The 19448-nt window shown below is 37.5% G+C and overlaps 1 protein-coding gene across 1 annotated transcript; it reads left to right on the top strand.

The window, feature by feature from the left end:
* Positions 1–10272: 10272 nt before the first annotated feature.
* On the top strand, positions 10273–19323 carry spag8 (sperm associated antigen 8). Its single transcript, XM_064308588.1, has 6 exons — positions 10273–10482; positions 11589–11748; positions 12060–12105; positions 16121–16235; positions 16960–17022; positions 18269–19323. Exons 1-6 carry the CDS (start codon positions 10414–10416, stop codon positions 18383–18385), a joined length of 570 nt encoding a protein of 189 aa, XP_064164658.1. The 5' UTR covers positions 10273–10413; the 3' UTR covers positions 18386–19323.
* The last annotated feature ends 125 nt before the right edge of the window (positions 19324–19448 follow it).

The following is a 19448-nucleotide window of genomic DNA, read 5'->3' as shown; positions in this document are numbered from 1 at the left end:
AGGTCTCCTATACGGTGTCCAGTCTGTTCACACATGACATGAATTCCAGACATATTAGGAAAGCCAGGATATCTACCCTCTGAACCAATGCTGAACAAATGTTAACGTTATGTTAGTTCATATTTAAAACAGCCAGATATTTAACTGAATAATGGTTTTGGCAGAGATGTAAATCCTACCAGCACAACAGGTGAAGAGTGATTTTATGGTTATTTTTGGTGACATTTTTAACCAATCACAAATTGCCAATGGTAGTTTAACACATAAACCATGGGTTATTGGCTAAAAATGAATGAGTTGATTTTGTTAAAATATAAAACACAAAGGCAACACATGTCAAAGGATGAGCTAATCACAAAAAACAATTCACAGACTTAATAATGGCATATCAATGACACCCCACCTATTATTATTTTTAAATAATCTTATTTTTATTTTCAGCTGGATCTATTTCCTATGGTGCATACAATTTGAGACCGCTATGCTCCAGGAAACCAAGACAATAAAAATAAAAACAAGTATATGTCCAATTGTGAATAGATGATACAAAATTTAACTGTTCAAATATGCAGCCTCTGGAAATATGCACTGTACAAGTTGCTTCAGAATTACCAGAAGTGTATTTCCTTGCTTTAGACCACAAACCTCAAAGGCTCTATTACCTGCCACTGTAAACCATTGGCTGGTTATCAGAAATCTTTCTAAATATTTAAAATATCCTGCACTGCACAAGAATATTATAATATTACTCATTTGTTACATATTACATAATTAAATATTACACATTTAATTGTTCAGGGATCAGCATGACACATTTCTGCTTTTGTACGTTGCATCTGCACCTCAGGGCTGCTAGATATTGTATGCTTGTGTGTTGCACTTCAGGGCTACAAGTGTTTGTTTCTGTGTTTTCCTTTTTTTGGTTTGCACCTTGAGCTAACTAGATTGTTCAGATCTTTTCATTTTAACCACCAGCTGTTTGCCTGCATAGCTCATAAGCGTTTCCTATTCCTGCATCAGGAAGGAATTAGACAGGATTCTAAACTTGTGATTCTGAGACAGAAGACACAATCCCACAATTCCAAATCAGCAACAGTAAATTGCTTGAATGTAATTAATGTAATACTAAATGCTTTATACAGTGCTGTGAAAAAGTATTTGCTTCTTCTTGATTTCCTCTATTATTGCATATTTGTCACACTGAATGGTTTCAGAAAACCATTCTTTTTCACATGAGTAATGTGGGTGTTTGATAGCTTTTTCATTAAATAAATGAAAAGTTTAAAAATATGTTTTATGTTTACTTCCCTTTCCCTTTGTCTAATATTCCATTTTGTATACAGATCTAAAACCATTCAGTGTGACAAATATGCAATAATAGAGGAAAGCAAATACTTTTTCACAGCATTGGTTCAACTAAATAGAGCCATTTGTGCATTCAATAGCTCCCATATATAGTGAGCCCCATAATGTTTAGGGGGAAATAATTTTTTCTCTTGATTTGGCTGTCAATCAAACAAATCAAACACATGTGGTTGAACTCTAGATTCTCAGCTTTTATTAAAGGGCATTTGTATACATTTTGGTTTTACCATGTAGAAATGTCAGCACTTTTTATACATAGTCCCCCCCCATTTCAGGGCACCATAATATTTGGGAATAGTGGCTTATTCCACATGATAACCAGCAAAGTTATTAAGTGCATATGCCCTGTTTGCAGTATGCACAGTACGTTAAACAGGAAGTTATTTAACTACCAGTGGCGTGCTTAATCAGTGGCAAAGTGATTATGTGTTTAATCAAGGCTTGCATGCACAGTGGCACAGACGTGCACACTTATTTGCTAATGGGGTCTTAAGAAAGTGCTGCCTACTCTTACACTGCATGAATTGTAATATTCCACATCATAAATGCTGCCACCAGCCGTTATCTTTGTTATCTCTGTTATCTTCTGATGCAGCAAAGAGTGTTTATAAGCTTAGGGGCTTTTCCCCTGAAACTGATAATAGTCACCACTACGTCCACTAAATCATTTAATGTTGTTAAACAGTTAAAGTGAATCTTGGTCTCGTCTGTCCACAAGAACGTTTCCAGAACTCTCTTTTTATGTACTTCTCAGCAATTAGCCCGTACTGTTTTTGGGGCTAATTAGTGGTTTGTATTTTGCAGTGTAGCCTCTGTGGTTCTGTTTGTAAAGTCTTCTGTGGAAACTAGCCACTGACACATTCACACCTACCTCCTGAAGAATGTTTCTGATCTGTCGGACAGTTGTTTGAGGGTTTTTCTTCAATATGGTGAGAATACTTTGGTCATCAACTGAAGAGGTCTTTATTGGCCTACCAGGCCTTTGTGATTACTGAGCTCAACATTGCTCTCTTCTTAATTCTGCTACAAACTTATTTTGGTAAATATAAGGTTTGGCACATGTCTGACTCTTTTCTCTAATTCCTCAGCCTTATAATGACAAAATATATAAAAAAAAACATACAGCACAAATCTGTTATCATGAGTTATCATTCATAGAATTGTATTAGTAAGGTCTTTTTTTAAGTGAAAATTGACTGAAGCTTTTTGAATCATCAGATTTTCTGGTGTGAGTTCCTTTGACTTTACTCATCAGTACTCAAAGACACAACCAAAGGCCTTTTTTGTTCCAAACTTCTGCTCAAATATCCTGAGCTTCAGCCCATGAAGACAGAAGCAGAACTAGGCCAACACTGTAAATCCCTTAGTCTTCATTTCTTGAAATCATCAACTTGATGACAAAAGAACTCTTTCTCTTTAAAAAGCATTTAAACAGCTTCACAAAGGCCTGACTATTTCCTTGTTGTTAAAAATAGCAGCCTCATTATGGCTGAAAGCAGCCCAGCGAGGAGTTTTTAAAACACAACATTTTCTAACGTCGGTACTCCAGGGGCTTAAAACAACATTTTTTCCCCCAATATTAACAGTGTGGCTTATGTGTGGTCACTCAGGCGTGTGTGATTTGGAAGAGGATCAGATTCTCTGAAGCATGTCTTCTTAATTAATTCTTCCGTTGCTTTTCCAAAAAATCTTGCGCTCAGTGTTTTCTCAAAAGACTGTCTTTTCCAAAAGAAAGAAGTGGTGTCTCAACAGAATACGCTGGCGTGACGCTAGATGTTTGTGTACGTGTCCACGAGTGATTTCAAGCTGGTAAAGCTAAATGTGGCACAGATACAGAGAGAGGTGGCCTCATGAAGACGCTCTCTCAAAGTACAGCCGATTGACCTGTATGGGATTTTCGCTTCAATTTATATGCTTCTGATTCCATGTAACACGAGTTCTGGGAAGGTGCTGAAGAAGTAGGCGCATTTAAAACATTCAATAAATTAATGAATTAATCAATAAACAAACAACAAATCAAATTTGTTTTAGTAAAGTACCTCCACAAGATCATGTGTGAAATACATTTTTTTAAAAACAGAACAAATCATTATGATTGGCTGATCCTGAATGAGCCAATCGGTAAGGCTTATCTTTTGAGAGGGCAACAGGCAGCATTTACTGTAGCATACAAATGGTGGTCACACATTTTTGCAATCTCAGATAAACACACCCAGATTAAAAAACACCCTGCAGCCATTTCAGATGCAAAATGTTGGCTAGCAAATTTAAGCGGCTTTACACAGTGAATGTATTTCAGAGGAGGATGGATACAAACTAACAATCAGGCATTCCTTAAAGTATATAGATGCCTCTGGCTTGCTCAGTTATCCATAATATTATCATTGTATATACAGTACCTCACCATGGGTATACAATGGGATCAGCTAGCTCACATCCACATTATTAAGTGCACTGCACACATTATGCAAATTAATTAAAAAACCACTGATGTGCAGAGTTTTGTTTCTATCCATGAGCCTCAGTTTCAGAATTACACTGTTAAGTTGATTGCATACAAAATTTTATGTAAATTGCGTGTGCACACAAATAACAAAATGTGTATGCGAATGAATGAAGCTGTGTTCATCAAAAATACACAAGACAATTATGCAATATTGCTGTTTCATCCACTTAGACATGCTTTGGCTGGCCAATATCTAAAAGTGCATTCATATCCTAACACTCAATGCTAGGTTTTACAACAGTGCTAACATATCAATGGTTCCTTGAGTATGAATATCTTACACATACATTTTTACGGTGTCTTGATTGATTTACTGTTTCGCACCTGTATAAAATGTATTTTTAACTTGGTCATGGATTTCAAACAAGTCTCTTTGTTGTGTAGCGTATTCACGTTTAGCTCCTCACACACAATTTTAATGCATCAGCTGCATTATTAATAGGGCTTCTAGCCTATATTTTTGTGAGTACATGTATACAAATGCAAATACAACACTGATATATTACACTTGCTAAACCAATGCACTTTAAATGAGGGGAGCTCAACTCCCCTGGTCTGGGACTGTGTGCTGTTTTTTTCCCAGAACAATTGCCTCAGTTTTAGTTTTCTGACGGCTCTCTGAATTACACTGGTTCACTCCTTCACTTGAGTACAGTACAATATTTAGGATATACTTGCAGTTTTTGGCTATAGCTGGTGCTCACACAAATGTCAGATCGAGACATTTTTATTGAGCTAATTAAATAATTAACAGCAGAAGTTGGCACAAAATCTTGAAATGGATTGGTCCTTGTTGTGCACCCCTGCTGTAAACTAAAACACAATTATCATCTGAATCATTGATTATGAGGAGCAGTAATGTGGCAACCCCAGTATAATAGCACAGATCAGGTTTCTGGAGGAGATTCACAGGAGACTGCGGAGGTTTTGTAGGTTCTGCAGTGCAGACTGTGTGGCTATCCTCACAGCCACTTTAAAATGTGCTGCCTGTTTGTCTGGGGTTTATGAGAACCTCCTCTGTGGTACGTGTTGTTTTGTGAGGTGGTGCCCGGTGACCTTTGGTGTGTCTTTCCCACGACTGTCTGGTCTTCTCGTCTGAGGCCCACTTATCGTGGGTGGAGCCAGTCGACGTACCGACACAGCTGTGGCAAACAAATGCCATCCTTGTGCTTCAACCACAAATCGTTATTCCAGATGTGGGCAATGATGCCCTCTAAAAAAGCAATTGTGCAACTCTGCAGGAGCCCACCAAGTTACTGGATCAGTAACTATTTTTTATATAGATCTATGTGATAGTTGTCACAAAAAATGTGATATATCAAATTCTGAGAGGATCTTTGTGAGTCTGTTTAACATCTCTAAATAAAGAAGGTGGTGGATGTGAAATAATATGTAATCACTGGATTAATTTGCATATTTACAGTTTACAGCCAGATTTATTTTTGGGAGGCTGCTATAATTGGTAATGAGGGATGTTCTCTCTGTTTCCATTTCAGGTGTGAAATTAGATTGAAGTTGTTATGAATTCATTGTGACTGGATTGGCATGTGTGGAGCATTGTGAAGACAATGCTGGATGCAGTCTCACCGTTACTCTTACCTCAACCACCAGTTGTTATTGTAAGTCACTGTAATGGTCCCACGGGGAGCAATTTCCTCTCCCAAGTCACACAAGTTGGTTCCCTCACACCATATTTTCAACATCTTCCTGCCATTTCTTACTGTCACTCCCTTCCTTTCACCATCCCCACCTTTCTTCTCCCAGAATTTCACAGTGTGTCGAATTCATATAAAATTAATTCATGTCATTTATGGATATGGACATGATCTACCTAAGGACATTTGTCAGAAAACAAATACACAGAATGATTATACATTTATTAAAAAGATCCAGTGCAAAGCACATCCAGTCAGAACCTCCGTTAAAAAATAATGGCTCGGATATTCATCAAAACTGTTAGCATCCTCCATATTAAAATATTTCTTCTTATTCTTATTCTTGAATTACTTATACTACTAGTACTACTACTAAGGATGAAGAAGCAGAAGAAGAAAAAGCTAACATTGATGAACATCATCCAAAAACATCTCATGAACTGCAGAAGACACAAACCCAATAACCACACAATAACGCTATTTGTTCTTCAGGCTGTGACTGGCAGATGTTTATGTACTCCAGCTCTGACACCACTCTTTTCCTCCCCTGGAGGACTGGGAGTTCTTCTACAACTTGCAGTTCTTGGAATTTCTCAGCAGAGCCATGATACATTACAGAAAACATTTCTCATTTGTAATTTCTTTTTTTTTTTAGTGGACAGACAATAGGTCTGGTCTCTCTGCTTCTCTATTGATTGACAGTTGCAACACAACAGGAAGGAAATGGGGTCAATGAATGCTGCAGTATGCCCTACAGTTAGTGAAGTTTTTAAGAGTATTTCAGTCTACCAGACATTTCTTTCCCATTTTCTCTATCTCTGATTTGGGAAATAGAAATGAATGTAAATGTAAATAAAGGTAACAGTGCACTGGTTTAATTATATAAACAATTGTTCTTTCTCTGAATGCATCCATTGTAGTCTTACATTGTAGTGTGTGTGTGTGTGTGTGTATGCGTATGTGCATGTGGGTCCCAATATGTGAAAAACAGTCTCTCTTATATGAGGCTTTTCTATTGCGTGGTGGTAAAAGTGCCATGAATGTCCAGATCTCTCATAGCCTCTCTTCCTTAGATTCAGGATCTCAATCATTCTCACCTGTGAGTTTGATTCACATGTGCACCATGAAATGCACTCAGTTTTTGATCCTGAAATATATAATTTCTATACATATAGGAGAGAAAGAGAGAGAGAGAGAGAGAGAGAGAGAGAGAGAGAGAGAGAGAGAGACATAGAAAATTGTGGATTAAATCACTGTCTGGAATGAATAGACAGGAAGCAACATTTAAACTTTGCTCCTTCTCCAGACAGCTGTTTGGAATCAATGTTTACTCTCCCGTCCCTCCAAACATCCCCAAGTGCCTCCTGGGAAAACTGTCAGTGACTGGCTGCTTTGTGCCGTCCCTGCAGGACAAACCATCAACTCTACTCTCCATCAACCATCCACTCTCTATGGAATGTGTAGGCTATATGTCGTGTAACTGTACTATGTAAATAAAGAGCTCAGCATTTTGAAATAAATGTGAGGAAAGCAATAATGCGATGGTAATGATAGCAATCTGTTGCATAAATACATTCAATACAACAGTACTATTTGTCGTGTTATTAAAGATATTTCACTTTGTATGACACAAGCAATTTTGTGGAGCTTACCCCATTGTATTTACGTACTAGCCAGTCTAAAATAGTTTTTCTGTTTATAGCTAGCCAAAACCTGCACCAGTTTGACGTTAGTATTCTCTTTGACTGATTTATTGTCCTCTGTAGTTAGTTTGTGCTTTCAAACTATTCGTTTCGGCGAGGTCCTGAAAATGACTGGGAGTGAATTGGAAACGTGACAACTGGGAGAACGGTGGTGCTGCTGTTTACTTTGGTGTACTGTATGTATATTCTGGTCACAATGAATTTGACTGTATAAAGGTCCAGGAAACTGGATTTAAATTGTGACAATTGACCCCAGAAGTGACAACTGACTGTCTTCTTTCCAGTTTTTAACCAAATGATTATGTTCTGCGACAAATTTCAGGCGACAATGGGCACTGCAAATTCTAACTGTACGGGTTATTGCAATATTGCAGTGCCTGTGGGCTCCAGAAATAAAACCCATTTCTTGTAGGTATTTTCATTTTTGGAAAACATTAACATATTACATGCAGAGACAATTTCACTGGACTTAAAATATATTTAAAAATTGTAATTCTTTAGCAAAAATCATTTAAAAATATTTCTTGGCTCTTTGTGAATGCAAGAATATATAAAAACAACACATCAGCAAGGAATTCACAGATTTCAGTTTCCCAGACCATTAATTATATAAAATAAGTTAAACATTACCATCACTAATTACAGGTGTTACAATACCAGTATTCCAGTAAAATATTCCATGAAAACATTCTGATTCCTGGAAGCCATTTTAATTTTCTCTACCTTCTCTTCTCTGTGCCTGAACCAACAGTTTTTTGGCTGGGAGCAGAGGTAAATTCAGAACTGAGAAAATCAGAGATGGATATCTGCCAAATTCAACCAAAGAATGCCTTCAATTTATCCGAGCACATTTGCAGATATTAGACTCGACTCAGATAACATGGCCATTGCCAGTCTTAAACTAGGCCCATTGGCATGCCAAAACCCCAAAAGTGAAAAAAAATCATACTTTGTGCATGCTCTGTTTGCACATCCCTGGGCAAGCACACAATTGAGGCTACATGTCCTGTTTTTATTCATCACTGTGTACAGTAAACAGACAACCATACGTATTTTGTTCTTCACTATGAGAGAGAAACGGACATAATTATATTGAATCTTGACTGTCTGTTGCACCACAAAGGCTCAACATGCAACAACCATTTTGTGAGATAATTAAAATGTGCTTTTTAACAGGAGCTTGATTTCCATAGTGAGTAGAAGGTTAAGTTGCTCTCACCTGTCATAGGAGGTGACATTTTAAATATTCTTTTCACATAAGAAATCTCATTTCAGTTTCATAACTTGTGCGCTTTGAGGCGACCGATTCTCTCATGCCAAGGGTATTAATCATTTTAAATGATTAAATTGGAATCGGTAGATTATTGTGCCCTCACAGTAATTGATGGGTTTGCTTGATTGAACAGAGGGGTGCTCAAAGCATGCTCAGCTGTGTTTGCCAGGCAGCATTTAAATTGTATGGGATATGACTGAGAAAGATGTACAGAGAAAAATGAGCTGCAGATTACCAATGATTTGCATCCAAGTTTTAAGACCCTGAATATGTAGAACCATCCAGACCAAAGTATGGTCTGAGTGAGATCATCCTCTCCCATTTTTTTTCTCTTTCTGTTTTATGTGCAGTGGCTATATGGTGGAACCAAAAATAGACGCCATGTTGGACCAATCTGACATAACCAGGCTTCTTTAAAAATCTAATCAGAAAACCCAGAACACTGTTACTCTGTCCTAAGGGAAACTACACCACAATGCTATGTTTTATATAGGCCTAACCTACTGTAACAACTGAACAGCATGCTATTTCTCCCCAGACAGTGAGTCATTAACACGCTTATATAGACCCCTGATACATGCAAAAGACAATATTATCTCAGAGGCTCGATGGGGAAACAAACGTCTAATATAAACTGGTGGTTAACCGTTATACATGGTTATGTAAATGTGTTTCCAACTGACTTGAAGTAGGCTATGTCAGGCTGTACATACAAGTTGCCATGATCTCAAACAATTGTGCCAAAGGTAAGAAAAGGATAACTGAATTGTAGAAAGGCAACAGTATTCATCAATTGTATCAATAGTAAAGCGCTTTGGATAAAAGCGCTATATAAATGCAGTCCATTTACCATTTACCAACAGTAAACCAGTCATATGGAAGCCTTACTTTCTGTTTCCCCCCATTGTTAGAAAGCCATAGAATTAGTTGTACAATCTCATATTTAAGAATAATTTGTTGCTACTTGCAGCATTAGTTTAGATTATTAAAATATATTCAGCAAACAATTAAATTATGAATTGTTCCCAGATGACAAATTGCAAGCACACGGAAGCGCAGCTACAGACGAAAGGGCAAAGGCTAGGGCTGTGGGTCTGCTAAAATGAGCTTATTTTAGATTAATGCTACTTTATAGCCCCTTGACATTCATTTTACATGTGTTGAAAAAAGGTCTTCATAACTGAAATGGCAGTTAGGCCTACATACACATGCATTTTCAAAGTATCTACTACTTTCATTTTTAAGGTTCCAACTATCCTATTTGATGCTATTAATGGATTCATGCATAATATTAAGATTTTATGTGATGCATGAAGACGACAGGGAAATATTTATTAATGAGAAGATTAGCCTATGCTGCACTTTTGTCCCGCTGCTTTAATTAACCTATATGAATACACTTGGCCTATTTGATTTTGGATGTCACTCTTAATAAAGAATGCACTGCAAAATTCTTAGTATAAAATACATTTGTATATCACAGCCTACCTTTAAATTTTACAGAGCAGCTAATTGTCCCATGTTGAACACTGGGAATTGTGCTGTGTGTTAAATCGATGTAATGTAATGAAATGAAATGTAACAATTATATTGTAATAACTTATGGGATATAAAAAACATTGTGAGGATATGATCATTAGGATTAAATGCAGCTTCTCAAAAAGAGTATTGGAGATAAATACCAAATTTAGAAATATAAATTGGCCTACTATAGTTGGGGGAATCTGCTATCTCGCAGATGACGCCAATTGTTTACAGTCGCTATGGTGACGCTTTTCAAGCGGTTCCGCCATTGCTGTGAGCTTGGAGTAGTTTTCCTTGCTTTTGCAAAGTCAAGAAAAATATAAACGAGTTGATATTATTTTAATAAGAAAATACAGTATATTCACACACCCAGAATATAAGGTTAAAATGAACACATCAGACGATGTGGATAAAACATCGCCAGGAAAATGTCTCTTGGATAATTGGGTGGAAGAGGTGAGTCGCAGCCTACGAAAAAGGTTGTGTATTGGCTAGTAGACAGTAACTTCATGTTTTATAGTTAACTAGCATCAGTCCAGTAGCTAGGTACCAAGCGAACGTCGCTGCGAAAATGTATAACGAAGTCTGTTGTGAGGTTTGCGCTGTAAACAGAGCTCAGCTGTTTTTTTCAAATTCAATGTGGAATCCCTATATGACGGTGCAAGAATAGGATTGGCAGATAGAGAATTTGTCAAAACTGGACAACATGCGCATGAAGCGATGCGCTGTCAGAACCGATGGCGGACCGGGAGTTAGGCGGAAACTGATCACGAACCAGGTGTAATTGTGACGGAAATTCATTACAAACTACCGGTAAATTTCTTCCATCAATTTCTCCGACCGTACGTTATATTGTCCGGTCGGAACTACAAACCGGACATGTACAAATATGTACAAGTAATCTGGCAACCATATGCAATATGCAAAACAAAGGTTCAGAGGATTTGTGAACTTCTAAATCTTTAATGGCACTCACCTCTTTCGTTAGAATGAAGTTTGCTCATGTGCATAAACATATGGGCTACAATTACAACAAACGTGTCCCACAATGCCCTGTGTAGGACAACCACGTTCATGAAAATGAAGTGCGCTCATACAACTTTATTTAGGCCTATTATTATCTTTTAAGAACAAACTCTCAACTGCACTAGTGTTCTAGTGTAGCCTATCACGTTTCAGGCCTAAACCGCAATCCAGGGTAATTTCAATATGCAACCCTGAGTAATTTCTGTCAGATAGAGTTTTAAGAAAATTAAGCTGTTGCTACATTTCTCATCCACCTCTCTGCAGTTTTATTTGTTAAACTCACTGATGCAATATAGCCTAGTTTTCCAGTTTGCTTAGACTTCACACTTCACTTATGGTTATACACTTTGTTGTACGTCGCTCTGGATAAGAGCGTCTGCCAAATGCCTGTAATGTAATGTAGCCTCAGTCCAAATGGTAGCATTTTAAACAGTAATACCTGGATGTAGTCCCATGATCCACATTTTGCGATTAAAGACAATTCTGTACCACAGCTTCAATCGTATATGAGCTCTCTCTTTCTTTTTTATTTTTAGAGGGCCACATCATTTCTGGATACTGAGGAATCCAAAGCTCACATTTCCAAACATGGACACAAAGGGATTATTTCTATGGACCTGGTATCTAAAGCTCAAGATGTCACGACAGTGAAAGAGGATTTCATTCCCCCTGTGGCTCCTCAGATAAGACAGAGGGGCAAGTAATACAACATATGAAGTAGTTTCCTGCATTGTGTGCCATAGAAGCTGTCTGTTTTTATTCAAGGGGATGTCCAAGGGGACACTGAACATATTCTAAATCAAATATTAGCTTATCAGCCACTTGTGCACAAATGAAGTCAATGCCTGTGTTTAAAATCTATGCAATGTGTAATATTAAAGTATAAAATTTCAAGGTATGTGGCCTAGCCAATTATATCATAAAGAAGTCTGATAACATATTTTCCTGAGTGCAATTTTTCATGTTTTTTTTTTTTTGTTGTTTTTTTTTTTTTGTTTTTTTGAAAGGGCTACGAGAAGAACTTTTAGAAAAAGCCCTTTACAAGACAATAAGGTTAGTGTGTTTCTTTCTGTTAAGTTCTGTGCTTCTGTTTAGGTATTCTGTTACTAGTACCTTGTGTTTAAATTATGTTTTACCTGTTTGATGGAACAGTCTTTTGGCAAGTTATTGAATTGCTCAACGAGGCAAATTTCCATTTAAAGAATATATTCCTCTTAAATTCAACAGAAAAAACCTTCTCTTGACAGGAAACCTTAGGAAGAGCATGATGTAAACATGTGCATGGACAAATAGTGGTTAGTTGTATCATTAGATCAAAATTTCAATAATTTTCTGAATTTGCCTAATAATATACCTAACAGGAGCTACACACATTTAATATTAAATGATAATTTGATATAAATTTGGGGAAGACACTAACCAAGTGTATATGAAGTAATCTGTTGTATACACAGACAGTTCTACTTTACTAAATAGTACTGTGTGGAAAAACGTAGGCTTATATTACACTGCAATAAGCACTGGCAATAATGTCTGAGATTGACGTATAGCCTATTGTTAGTAATCAAGGACTATTACTCAGTGTTTTTGCTTTGGCCATTCAGTGCATTGATACATAAATGTAACTTATACACTCCAGCAATATATTTTAGGAATCACACTGTAGAAAAAAGGAGTGTTTGTAATGTAAGCTATTCTGACATTTGTAGAGGAATATGTATACCAATACCTTCCTGTGTTCATTGCATGGTTTTTAAGGTTCCTGCATGGATTACACATTTTAATTTCATGACATTATGCCTGAGATTTGTAATCTGTGAGGGAGTTGGAGTTTTGGGAGACCAACCGCGACTGAACAGGGGGTTCTTTAAGCTATTAACCAGAGGTAAAATAGCCACAAAGTCTCAAGAGACAAGGGAAAGGAAAACAATACTCCTTAGGGAGAGTATCCCAAAGAAAAGCTCTACACAGCCCACGTACTGGGTAAAAAAGAACTAAGGCTTAAGGAGTATGAAAATAAAACAAAACTGCCGGAGCAGAAAACGGGGCAACTCAAAGAAAACAGACCTCGAACCGAGGCTGAAAAAGTAAAACCCTAAAGAAATACTGAGCTTAGATTGTGGCACTAACTTGTTGCCCACAATCTAAAAAAGCTAAAGACTGTTGTGCTAATTTTATAGCCACAACAATCCAATATCGCAGCTCAATCCTTTACCTTTACCTTTACCTTTACCTTTACCTTTACCTTTACCTTTACCTTTACCTTTACCTTTACCTTTACCTTTACCTTTACCTTTACCTTTACCTTTACCTTTACCTTTACCTTTACCTTTACCTTTACCTTTACCTTTACCTTTACCTTTACCTTTACCTTTACCTTTACCTTTACCTTTACCTCGCTTGACAGAATACCGGCTCTCGTGCAACATAAGTGACACTGAAGCAAAGCTTATCGGCTTGCTCAGGGTTTAAATAGAACACCAACAGGTGCAAATAGTAAAAGGAAATTTGCACGTGTATAATTCAATCAACTCAAATGGCCGTAATAACTGAAGAAAAGGTGCATGAAAAAACCAATGGCCGTAATAACTGAAGAAAAGGCGCAGGAAGGAAAAGAAATGGTGGCATCAGCCAAAACCATGACAAATCTTCTTCGTGAGAAGCAAATTAGTAATCACAAAGTGTTATCAAATTTAGAATCTTCGTGGAATGATCCTTTATGGTAAATGGTAAATGGACGGCATTTATATAGCGCTTTTATCCAAAGCGCTTTACAATTGATGCCTCTCATTCGCCAGAGCAGTTAGGGATTAGGAGTTAGGTGTCTTGCTCAAGGACACTTCGACATGCCCAGGGCGGGGTTTGAACCGGCAACCCTCCGACTGCCAGACAATCGGTCTTACCTCCTGAGCTATGTCGCCCCATCAGATATCAGATATACATGGTTTTCTGTTAAATATTTTTTTGTATTCCAGATTTCACCCTCCTCAAATACATTGAGCTTATGTATTTTTCTTCTTTTGGAACACAAATGACTTCTCCCTCAATGTGGCTTGCGTGTCACACCTTTAAAATAGTGTGAGATCATACACAGAGGTGGGGTTTAATGGGTCAGGGTATGTGCAGGACCACCTGTAAGCCATGTGTGTGCCGGTGAGGAGGTGGAGGTGTCTGCCTCCTTTCTTTGCTCAGGTTTATTGTGTTTGCTTCCCGTGATGGGGGGAACATATGTGTCTGCTCTGGAAATTTATATTGCGAGTGAAGAGATGGCTGTGGGCAGTCTAGCATGGCTGGGTTTCGGCTCCTGGGTATCCTAGCTACCGCAGCCTGTCTGGCTCCAGCTCTCATGTATACCCGACCACGCGGACTGGCCCTGGTACCCCTTATAAAAACCTCAATTTGCAAAACATGAAACCTATTTTAATTAGTGAACTCTAGTGCGTGGCTCTAGTGTTGTACTACTGTCCAACGTGCAACTCTGAATCGCCAAGACTAAAGGGGCACTCCCGAGAAATAATACTATAGACCTATATTTCTGATATGGTCAATTTTAGATTTATAAAAGTTATTTAATACTTAGTTATATATTTATACATACCTTCTTTAAATTACAACACCCCAAACAATAATAGAGTGCCTGTAAGAGTGTCTCTGTAGTTCTCTGTATTGGGTTTAGATTTAGACCAATATGTAGGCTAATGCATTCAAAAACCTTATTCATAATATGTTTTCATATTGTGTTTCCTCATTTTGTAATCTATATAATGTAGTTGCATGATGGACATGGACCATGTAGTAATCTGGGGAAGGTTACGTATTTTGTCCATATTGTGTGTCTTTCATGGTAAGTGCATGGATGAAGCCCTGACCGAAGTGTTAGGCATAATATGTGCTTGGATCACTTGAGATGAAGACTTGCAGCTGACATTAATATGGAAAGACATTGATGAGTTACACTGATTACCATGGTCTGATGACTGTGTTATGTAATTATGCATATGTATTTAGTTCTAATGGATTCACAATCAGACAAGTCATTATGACAGATGTTTATCCTGTTTCTTAATGCTTCCTTTCCCTGGGCAACACAAGCACCAATCGTGCGTAGCCTTTTGGGATTGCCAGCCACGGTTGGCAGTCTGCATTTCATACCATATATTTCATAGTCTTGCTTCGTGTGTCTATTGTAGCAAGGTTGTATGTGTCCCCACCGCGTAGCTTGATGGGAGGCTGCCTTCCCCCGTCTGCAGTTTGGGGAAGTAACCTAGAAGAGCTCCAGGCTGTGGCCTACCAGCCAGTCATATCCAGAATTGCAGTCATATTCAAATACCTAACTTATACGGGATAGTAGGATTTTCCCGACTGATGGACTCCACTATTACCTAGCTAACAATAGCTAAATACCCCATATGTGCAGAGAGAAGTGGATTGGAATCTTATTCCCAGCAAATTCTTGGGCCATCATGGAGAGCTAGCTAACATTGACAAACATAACTGAATTTTTTTAGCTAATAACTGCAGCTGCCTAACCTGAATGATGACCAGCCACTTGGATAGCAATAGGTTAGCCACTAAGGCAACTCTTTCTCTAGCACTATCCCAGCTGATAACGCACCACTCACTGCAGTCAATCCATATAATTTCCTCTCCTTCTCCTTCTTCGTCTATAATTGGTCACATGCTTTTCAGATACAGACCACAAAGAAAGAAGGGCCATGCCCAGAAACGTTCCGAACACTTCTTAGAATAACAAATAAAGGCAGACAAGCAATGACTCAAGATTGCCTGTGTATCATGGTGGTTTTATAACATTTTCATGGTGAAAATCCTGCATAGTATGCCTTTAACTATACAAACAAATCTCCGTGCCAATTTAATTTAACCAAAACACTCCATACACGTCAGCTATTCATTTAGAAATCTTCCCACGGTGTCTGTGAACTCTGAGTGTGGTGTAATGCAACAGACAATCACTCTCTGACCAGCAGAAAACTTAAAACCTTAATTTCTAAATTCTTTTATCCCAGAATGTTTTTAATATCGCATGCTGGTGTTGTTTACCTTACAGCCAGCAGGTGGATGAAGAATTTAATCCTGGTCCTCCTCCAGCTGAGTTTATCTCCACCACAAGAGAGGACTTCAAAGTACCTGGGTTTCAATCAGTACCCCCCTCTCCCTCCAAGGTGTAGTATAGTATAGGGGTCATGTTGAGATGCCATATTTGAATTTTGCTCTTTGTTTCATACTCTACCGCTTATTTCATAAAGTTGTAATATCACTATACCAGCTGTTTGCAATAAATAGCACATTTATATTTAGCAGATGCTGTAATCCAGAGCGAGGGACTCACTGAGATTCCATTTTTGCACGCAGTCCATTTAGACATCTTACTGAACAAATGCTAATTAATTACATTGGTGAAGGGTACAATGGCAGCACCCCACCTGGGAATCGAACCCACAACCTTTTGCTTTACAATCCCATTTCCCCTAACCATCATACTACAAAATTAATGAAAAGGACTTCAGAGCTTTATATTTAATTGAAATGTAATTTGAAATCTTCAAATGCAATTTAAATGTGTCGACAGATCAAAATTGACTGCAGGGAATAGTTCTTTGGTGATCCCTTCAAAAGTGATCCCAACATACCACTGCAAATGGATGAGAATTTCAATGTATGGATAAAAAAGCAAAATGTTTTGGCAGAGAGTGTACAGATTTCATGTGAACAAGAAAATATTTTTGTTTAAAGTTATGCAAATGTAAAAATGTGCATTAAAATGCAGAAAATCAAACCCAACACAAAAGGGGAAAGTAACAATCTGAAATATTACTGTGTCCTATTGAATTTAGTGTATGATGTTTGAGGAAAAATCCTTTTCTTTGTTTATTTCATCATCAATAGGAACATGATTACAAAAGTGACCAGGCCATTTCTTTTTGGAGTGAGAACTATCAGAAGGTACAGGTAAGTTGATCAAAATTGGTTTCAGTTTCTCCATAAATATGCAACAGAAAAGTCATTTCAAAATGGCAATTCTGTGAAATTGGTGTTTTTATGGTTTATCTAGAAAGATCAGGAAAAAATCAGTCAGTGGCTTGGATTTAACTGACATTTGTCTTTAAATTAAACCTACAAAGAAGAGCAGGAGTCACTGCACAAACACAAGCACAATATCTTTTTATAATTTTTGGTATCTGTTGAATTTTCTATACTATGCTTATATGAGAGTAAAATGAGAATTAAACAATGGTATAAATTAACTCTTATTAACAAGAATGTTTGACACATGCTCTGAGAATAACTTATAATAAGATATGTCTGTTATGGTAGGGACAATATTGCATTAAGGAGCAGAAAAGCACAGAACTGTCTGGATTATAGTTCTCCATACTGCTTAAACTGTGCTAAAATAATCTTGACAAAATAGGTTACAGTTTGTTAATTGTGGCCAGTTCTTTATTAGTGTACAGTTGTCAGTTGGTGTGGAAAAGTACACCCATGGAAATCATTTGCCAGGTGTAGTCATTTTGGTACCCATAGTTGTCTAGCTGCACTAGCAACATGTTATAGGTGGTTTCAAATAATCATCCTCTAGCATAGTTAATTCATTCCATAAAAATGAATTAATTAACTGCAAATTAATTAAATTTATAATTGCCAAAGATGAGCCGTTTAGATGCTTTGCTGTATTCATTCCTACAGACCAACAATAAAACCTTCTTGGCGTTGTTGTTGTTACTTGGTACTGTATGTGTTGGCATGTGATTGCCTAGTACTGTGGTGCTGTAGGACTTTTTAATGCAGGCTGACATTGCTTCAAGTTGTCGCAATTTATTTATGTGCTAGCTAGCTACTGTGGCAGTCCAACTAGCAAAACAGTTAAACAAATCAGCCTTGGATTGTATCTTTATTTTTGTCACCATTTCCTTGTTTCATTTACGGTTCTGTAAAAATGTATTGTCACTAGGTCTTCATCTGCAACTTTCATAGAGGAAAATGCTATTTCTAGCTAGTCAATTTGGCTTTCATGTTCTGTGCTTACATGGAAAATAAATAATATTTTTGCTGTAGCCCAGTCTTATTTAGCAACATCATTATTTATTTTTACTATTTGTTCAATAATTTACTTCGACAATAGAGTTGAATTGAAAATTCTTTAAAAATGGCTTTATTGATCTATATTATTGATGTATCATCTTATCTTTTTCAGCGTGTAACAGCAGTCAGGACAAGCGACACTCCATTCAGAAAGAATGCAGCATTCAGCACACCTATTGGTCAACGTCTAGATGATCCTGTGACACCTGAGAATAGTCCAGATGTCTGAGCTTGGAACACTGGCTTAAACACGCATATACTGTACACAAACTATGTCGCACATTATTTTATTGCTGTGTAATTACTGCACAATTCTTTAACTTTTTGATTTTTGTCTTCCTATGCATATGTTAGGATATTTAACTGAATTGCTGCCAGTAACTTAATTCTTTCTGGAAGTGAAATTCCACCTGTGTCTTTTTAGGGGAATTTACATATAAGTAACAAAACAACACATACCGTTAAGCAATAAATACCATTTCGCACCATTACTTAAAACTATTATTTTTATTTTATGATGCAAGTTTTTCAAGTCCTGTGAAACCCTTTAACCTAAGCAAAGACCAGCCATACAGTGGCTATTTTCACATACTCAACCGCCCTCCTTATTTAAGTCAATAGGTTGATCTATGTCTGGACTGCAGGGTGGGAGGGGATTAGGAGATGAGAGAGTGGCCTCTGATGGGAGCCTGACATGAGGGGTCATAAAAGGGTAATCCATCCCTCCAAGCAAGCAGAGAGGGCTGTACATACATCACTGAGCTGGGCAATATGTTGTTGCACACCTCTGCTTTTATGTGATTGTCTTTCAGAGTGCTTCATGAATCTGAGTGAGAATGACCATGCTGAGTGTTCTCAGGTTTATTTAAAGGTGTACACTAATTGATTGATTGATTGAATGTACCGCTACATGTTTTCCAAGCACAAAGAAGTGCATTGCATTTTATTAAGCCGCAGTGTTCGCTTATCAGCCCAGAGAGGTTTCCGTTCCATACAGCATTGTGCTGTTGTGTTGGTCAGTGGTAGGATGCAGAACCTCTTGGGTGTTTAACAGCCAGAGATTGCATTTGCCCTGTAAACTATGTTAAATGCATCTGGACGACTTACAATTTGTTGGCATATATTATATTAAAATCATTTTGGTTTGCACTAAATTTGGGAATTTCAACTGCGTGTCATACCAATAATTACCTAGATCTACGTTCATCTCTTCCATTAAGTGGGCGATTCTGTGAAATCTTTTTTATTCAGGAGCAGGGTTTCACCAGAGGAAGCAACATTACATCACACAG

Source organism: Anguilla rostrata, chromosome 14 (assembly GCF_018555375.3).
Source record: "Anguilla rostrata isolate EN2019 chromosome 14, ASM1855537v3, whole genome shotgun sequence".
Taxonomy (NCBI): Eukaryota; Metazoa; Chordata; class Actinopteri; order Anguilliformes; family Anguillidae; genus Anguilla; species Anguilla rostrata.
Note: the sequence above shows the minus strand (reverse complement) of the source record. Positions and strands in the feature narration are given on the sequence as shown.